Source organism: Tarenaya hassleriana, unplaced genomic scaffold (assembly GCF_000463585.1).
Source record: "Tarenaya hassleriana unplaced genomic scaffold, ASM46358v1 Cleome21, whole genome shotgun sequence".
NCBI lineage: Eukaryota > Viridiplantae > Streptophyta > Magnoliopsida > Brassicales > Cleomaceae > Tarenaya > Tarenaya hassleriana.
Window position 1 is genome coordinate 972692 of NW_010965451.1, and position 7243 is coordinate 979934.

General features: G+C 33.1%; 1 protein-coding gene across 3 annotated transcripts in view; it reads right to left on the reverse strand.

Annotated features, from left to right (window-relative positions):
* The window catches only part of LOC104814308 (transcription factor TCP24), a 5153-nt gene extending 2015 nt beyond the window's left edge, over positions 1-3138 (reverse strand). Inside the window, exons 1-4 of one of the 3 annotated variants that reach the window (XM_010542288.1) lie at positions 3092-3138; positions 2874-2965; positions 2534-2692; positions 45-2020 (exon numbers count right to left, since the gene is read on the reverse strand). In XM_010542288.1, the coding sequence (XP_010540590.1) occupies positions 348-1709 (1362 nt within the window). In that variant the 5' untranslated portion in view covers positions 1710-2020; positions 2534-2692; positions 2874-2965; positions 3092-3138 and the 3' untranslated portion in view covers positions 45-347. The other 2 variants (XR_771886.2, XM_010542289.1) reach the window with 2 other exon arrangements.
* Positions 3139-7243: the final 4105 nt, after the last annotated feature.

Consider the following 7243-nt stretch of genomic DNA (forward strand, 5'->3'; position numbering starts at 1 on the left):
ATATATATATAATATGTGAAAAAAAAAAAGATAAGGCTCAGTCCTCTCCCCAATGGCCACATTTCTTTATGAAACCCAAGAAAAGCAAAGCAAACAAACATGGTACTACTAATCCACAAGCATGAAAGCATTAAAAATCAAATAATCAAGAAAAGCCAGTGATTTTTTCTTTTTGCAAGATTTTTGAAATAACTTCAGACCCATTCTTGCGAATTCATAGTTTGCACTGATTGATTATAATCTGAAAATAGGGATTAAATGAGGGGCAGAGATCTTAGGAAACTAACCAGAGCTGTAATGAGTGATGAAGCAAGAAGCGTTGATGAAAGTGAACACAGACAAGGCTTTTAGTTGCGTCCCTTGCCCTGCTTTTGGTCGGGGCACCGGCCTCCGTCTCCGCCGTGATAAAGGTAAAGGCGGCCGTCGAAAGTTGCCGGGATCTGATGGCCGTGGTGGTGGTGCTCCAATGACGGCGTAGCCGTGAAAAAGGGCACGCTTTGGCTGTCCATCGGAGAAGACGACGAAGCCGAAGACGTGGTCGACGATGGAGAAAACCTCTGGATGTTGTTGTTGAGAAAGAGAGACGGTGAATTGGACTGAAGGGTCCCCCTGTTGTACCCGGATACGCCTCCTCCACCGGCGACCGCCGCCGGAGAAGAGATACTGAAGTTCAGAGTGCTGTAATCGGCGGTTGCGGCGGAGCCCGCCGTCTGGATCAGAGATTCCGGCGGTAGGAACGAGAAATGTTGACTCTGGAGAGGTTCTTGATGGTGGTGGTGATGGTGATTCTCGCCGGAGATGGTGAACGGAGAAAAATGAGGGAGAGGAGAGATTCCGGCATGGATTGGACCGTTGTAAGCTTGGTGGGTTCGCGAGAAAGAAGACGGCGGTATGAGCTGAACCGGGCTGAAATACTCGACCGATGATGTTCCGGTCCAATGCCGGTTATGGTGGTTACCGGTCGGGCTAGCTTCGTCGTGGTGGTTGCCGGTGAGAAGCTGAGTGAACGAGCTCTGAGGCTGAATCGGCGTCGGAGCTTGAACGACGTCGTTTTCTCTCTCCCTCTCTTTCTCTCTCTCCTTCTCCTTGGCCGTTCTCTCTCTAGCTCGCTCTCTGGCTTTACCACGAATCTCCGATCTCGATAGAGATAACGCCGACGAGTTCTTGCTCGTCTCCGACGTGCTGCTGCAAGCGGATTTCGACAGTGACAGTGTCTGGTTCATGTTATGGTTCTGTCCTTCGAAATCTCCCAGCTCTTGTTCATTGTTTCCGCCATTGCTGGCCATTCTCTCATCGCTTAATCCATCGGGAAATGCATTGATCGACGGCAGATCGGCGATTGCATCCGTCGCCGCATGGAGCAGCCACTCCACCGCCTTGCTCGGTTGATCCAGACCCAACCTATCTTGCAGATCGTAGAATTGGATCGCCGTCGAAACGGACAACCTTATCCTCCTATCTCTCGGACCCTTCGATGTCAGGACCTTACTATGTCTGTCTTTCCCTCCGGAAGCTCTCGAAACCCTAACGATGCGAGACGACGGGTTCCAACTACTCCTCAGGCTCAAGCTGTTGTTCATTCCCTCGTCGTCGCCGTCGCCGCTGTTGTCAGCTCTTCGGGCGAGTCCTCCGCCGTCTGCGTCGACTTCGTTGGAGAATCTCGGCAGTTTTCTGCTGGGTTGTTGCGTCTGAACGTCGTCGACCTCCATTCGAACGCTATTCTCATACCTCTTGTGTGAATCCACGAACCCACGATCCGAAGTCACCGACTTTATCTCTTACAAATCTCAAATCTCTCTCTGTCAGTAGAGCAAGAAACTGGGTTTTGTTCTTTCTTTCTGCTCAGACAGAGAAAAGTCTCCCGGCGGCGACGGCGACAGCGGCGGCGGGAAGCTGAGACAGATGTGCCCTAAGCATTGACCTCTCTCTCTCTCTTTGACTCTCTCTCTCTCTATTCTTTGAGAGGTTACTGTTGCAGAGCTATGATAAGCAAAGCCTGAAGTTTTTGCAGTGATTGAGCCTGAATAAAGGAGGAAAAAGAAATTAAATTAGAATTAAAAGCATCGGAAAATATACGTATATATATATATATATATATTTGAAACTAAAATTGTAAAAGATGTATACTTTCAGCATGTACCGATTGCAGATCTGCAATTTTTCATTAGACAGTACATGGTCATAGCTTAAGAGCCTTTTCAGAAACCCTAAATAAAAACCTAGGGCTCGTACAGTTTTCCCCTAAAGACGATGAACTTTGGTTATACAAAAGTTGCTCCAATAATATTCGTAATAATAAATGATAAATACCCAACAAAAAAAAAATCTAGGGGTATAATAGCTGAAGAAGAAGAGGGAAGATTTGTTCCTGGAGCTAGAAGCTGACCCTAAAAATGGCAGTACAAATAATCTCATGAACCAATTTAATTAAATAGGATTAGCTCAATTAATAATTTTAAAAACAAAACCATTAAAATAATTGAGAAAGCTGCTTTGCTTCAAGAATTGCCAACATGAAAGCTTTTCAACTCACTGGGTTTACAGGTGTCAAGCTCACTAGAGACGACAATGGCAGCGAGGGAAAAAAAAAATCTCAGTTTTTTTCCTGTAATGTAACCTCGAGCTTCAGCTACTGAAAAGTTTGAAGATGATGATTGTATCTGCCATTGTAGAATCCAGATAGATCACAGATCTGCAAGAATCAAAACAAATGAAGATAAGATCAGATTAAAAAAGTTGAATCACACGATCTTGAAGCACACCCAGATAAGAAAATGATCAAAAATCGAAACTTTAGAGCGAAAATAACAAGAAAGATCGAAAATTTCGTCGAATTCAGCTGAAAAAATGAAAGCATGGACAAAGTTTCGTACTTTTTTTAAAGATAAGAGAATGTTGTGATTTCCGAGAGAGAACTCCGGTTTGTTTTCGTTTTTTCCCGGGGAGAGTGAGCTAGGGTTCGGGCCTGTTTGGTTGGCAAGAAAATGGGTCGGAAAGTGAAGGAAAATCACAGAAAAATGAGAATTTGAGGGAGACTTTAGAGAGAGAGAGAGAGAGAGAGAGAGAGAGAGAGAAAGAGAGAGAGAGTTACCTGTTCGAGAGAAACCACAGTGGTTATCGGACAAGGGAAGATACTTGCGCCGTTCGGACTATTAGTACTCTTCTTTAGATTTCCCCCTTTTAGCCTTCCTTTCTTCTGTTTTTTACGATTCTGCCACTGTGGGTATTATTAATGATCTTCAATCGGATTATCCACCATAATTAATATCACATCTAAGTTCTAACGTCTATTTTTTTCTTGATTTATTGGGTATATAGTGATTAATACTCCATTTGTTTCAAAATAATTGTTATTTTAGGTTATTTCATATTTTTCACATATATCTTTATTTAATGATAAAAACAATGTTATCATTAATAATTTATTAGAATTTGATAGAGATAAAATTGTAAACTATTGTAAAAAATGTCTTGAAAATATAGAACGACAAATATTTTGAAACATGAAAAATAATCTAAAACTACAAATATTTTGAAACGGAGGGAGTAAATTTTATCCATTAATCAAATTCGTCCATGGGAGTACGAATCATGTTAAAAAAAATGTTGGATTTTAAAGATTTTTAAGGTTAATTAAAACTAGTTATGTGAAACAATTTGCCATAATTTCTTGTTAGCTTATAGTTTAATATTTGGTTAGCATATAATACTATCATTTTCTAAAAACTAGTATTATCTTTCATTCGAATAGAGAAATTGAATGTCTTTAATGCATGGAAATTACACCATACAATATATAAAGCCTAATCACAAATTTTAATTAGAAAATTTCTTCTTCTAATATTAGAATGACACTTTTGTCCAAAGCACATATACAAATCTACAAACATATATAAGTATGTAGTTTGTAAGCTAATTCAAGCACTTATACACAATAATTACAATTCTCGCTATCGACCCGAAAAAGGATAAAATAAAAGAATGCTATAATATAGCGTATAAATATGCATTAAATTTCATCGAGAGTTATATATATACGCATATATATATATATATAGGTGTGGTCCAAGGTTTTAATTAACAAAGAAATATATGCACAAACATAATATTTTATTATAAAAAAAACATCGCATTTTATTGATTGATTTCGCCAAATAACACAAAATCCATTAGATTTAATTAAAATTGAATAAGAATTATGTGGAAGGAAAAAGGAAAAGCACTGAGCTTATCATTAACCAAATGTCAAGTTGAGAACTCCTCTATCCTTCCCACTATCACATATACACCAATTAAAAAAAAAGTAATTATCTTTTAGGGAAAAAACAAATCATTTATTTCTCTATTTTGGTATTTAAAGGTTTAATTGGAAAAGGCATTTTGGAATGTCTTAATGTAAAACAGCCAGATTTAGGTAAAGGTAAATGATGTTGTTCGTATAAAGATTAATTTTTTAAAAATATTTGTAATTTAATTTCATAAATATAAAGGTAATTACGATTTTATCAAATAAAAAAATGTTACAATTAATCTTATTTAGGATAATAATAGTTATAAGCGAAAAATGTTTTCTAGTTTATTTATAATATTTTTTAAAATCATGTACCATAAATCAATGCGTGTTGTATGCATGTATTTATATAATCCATAAACCAAAAGAACAAAATTGTGTAGAATCGAATCAACTTGCGAATTTACTAAATACGGAATATATGTTAAAAGCCAATATTCTTGGAATTTATTTGTTAAACCAATAATGAAGATTTTTTTCACCGGTCCATTTCATTTAAATAAGATAACGAATTCAGAAACTGTTACAAGAAATAAACATACGCCTATGAATGTTTCCATGATTTGTTATTTTCATACTGATTTATGTATGCTGTTCGTGTGCATGAGATAGGACGAGGGAGAAATCCAGATCTTTATGGATTAAATATTTTTTTAATCCGATATATTATTTTTAATTAATAAATTATTAATTATTAATTTAATGTTTAGTGGATGAAAGTGGACAATTTGGGGTTTGTCTGATCTACTGTTTTTATTGCCATATTTAATAATCAAGAATTAATCTTCTCGTTAATTAAAAAATGAAATTAAAAGGAAAATTAAGTTTATGTTGTTACCAAATAAATGGTTACGCAATTTCATGGTCAAGTCAACTAACTTGCCGGTTTTAAAGAAACCACGCGATCAACTTGTGTATTATTATTATTATTATTATTATTATTATTATTATTATTATTATTATTATTATTATTATTATTATTATTATTATTATTATTATTATTATTATTATTATTATTATTATTATTATTATTATTATTATTATTACAACAACTACGCAATACATGAATAAAACATTTGTTTTATTATTTGCATACAACTGCCTCTTATGCTTAACTTAAATGTATAAATAATCACAACTAATGTTATAGATAAGTGTTCTGTGCATCAAATTATTTTCAAACTATTATTTTCATTTCAATATCCATACATTTATTGTAATACCAATAAATTTCAAGGTAAAATCAAAATGATTCGAAATAAAATTTCCTTTTTTACAAGAAAAAGTGAAGTTTGGGTTTCTGTGGTGACAGAGCATTGCGACTGGCTCGAGACGGTGAGGCACGTGTCACTGTCTAAAGGCATTTAATTTTATGAAATTTTAGAATAATATTATTTTTATTAGCTCTAAGTTATTGTTTAGAATTATTTACTTTTATAATTTAGACTCAAAAAAGTTATTTGCACGAGTTATAATGATGCTATCAATGTCTCTATGTATTATCAACGACTGATTAAAAATATGTAGCAAGCTTTAGTACTTATTTGAATAAATAAAATTAAATTGAATAGATTTATATTTGATTTAATTTGAATTTGAATTTGATTGATTGGATTGTTTTTTTTAAATTAAGTTAATTAAGTTTTAAATTGATTATAATAATTAAAAAATGTACAAAATAAATGTTTTTAATTAAAAATGAGTATAAATATATTAGTAAAAATTAATGAAATTTTGAATAGATATAACTTTATTAAAACAAAAATGTCTAAATCTAAAAACTATCTAGAATAAATCGAAACAAAAATGTCTTCATTATATTTAGTTCTATCTCTACCAAGAAAAATATTTAACCGCGTTACTATATCACCTTAAATTTTATTTTGACAATAAATTATTGTTAATGCAATAAATGAAACGAGCATAATTTTTTTATGGAGAAATGAGTTTGTAAAAATAAAAAAGTTTCATAAATCTTTATTTTATTTTATTTTATTGAAAGAGCACAATAATTCGCATGGCATTAATGGCAGGCTTTTCGTACGATGCAGGTGCTATAAATCCTTTAATGTTTCAAAGCGTACTTGCAAATTCACCTTTTACTTACTTTTGCAAATTTTATCCTCACAAATGTCCCTCATTTCATAATTTGACAATAACAATAATAATAATAATAATAATAATAATAATAATAATAATAATAATAATAATAATAATAATAATAATAATAATAATAATAATAATACATAAACAAATAAATGTGTACATGTACATGTTTATTCACCCGTGGTGGTATTTAGAACACCATATTCAATGGAGAGTAAGCTTTTCTATGAAGGTGACATTCCAATGTATTTGGTAAGATATGGCCCTCTCGATCTCCGCATATTCAAAATCGATTGAATCGAAGGAAATAAGATAAATAAAATTATTCAATCAAATAATTCACATTGAAATACAAAAATAAAACTACTAAAAAGAGTTAAAATTGGAAATACTCATCGGCAACATTTTTTTTATGGAAAAAAAAGATAAATTATCCTCTTTCTATTACCATTTTACCATTACTTGCGGCGTTTTACCAACCTCATCTATAAAGGTGAGAATTATAATGAGTTTTAAACCAATTAACAGAGGTGTGTGCAAACCGTTATTTGAAAACCAAACTGATTTACATTTGAATCGAATCGATTAAAATTAAATAAATGTTTGATTATAATTTTTTTAAGTATAAAATAACCGAATATGAATTAACCGTAACCGAATAGGTCAAATTGACATTAACCGTAACCAATTGAATCTAACCATTTGTATGCTCATTTTTCATCTATTAATACTCAATGCATGCTATATCTAATTAGAAAAATTAACATAATGAAAATTTTCTTTAATTAACATAATTAACAAAACCTTTAAAATTTTTATTTAACAATATTTTGAAATTTGTTTCAT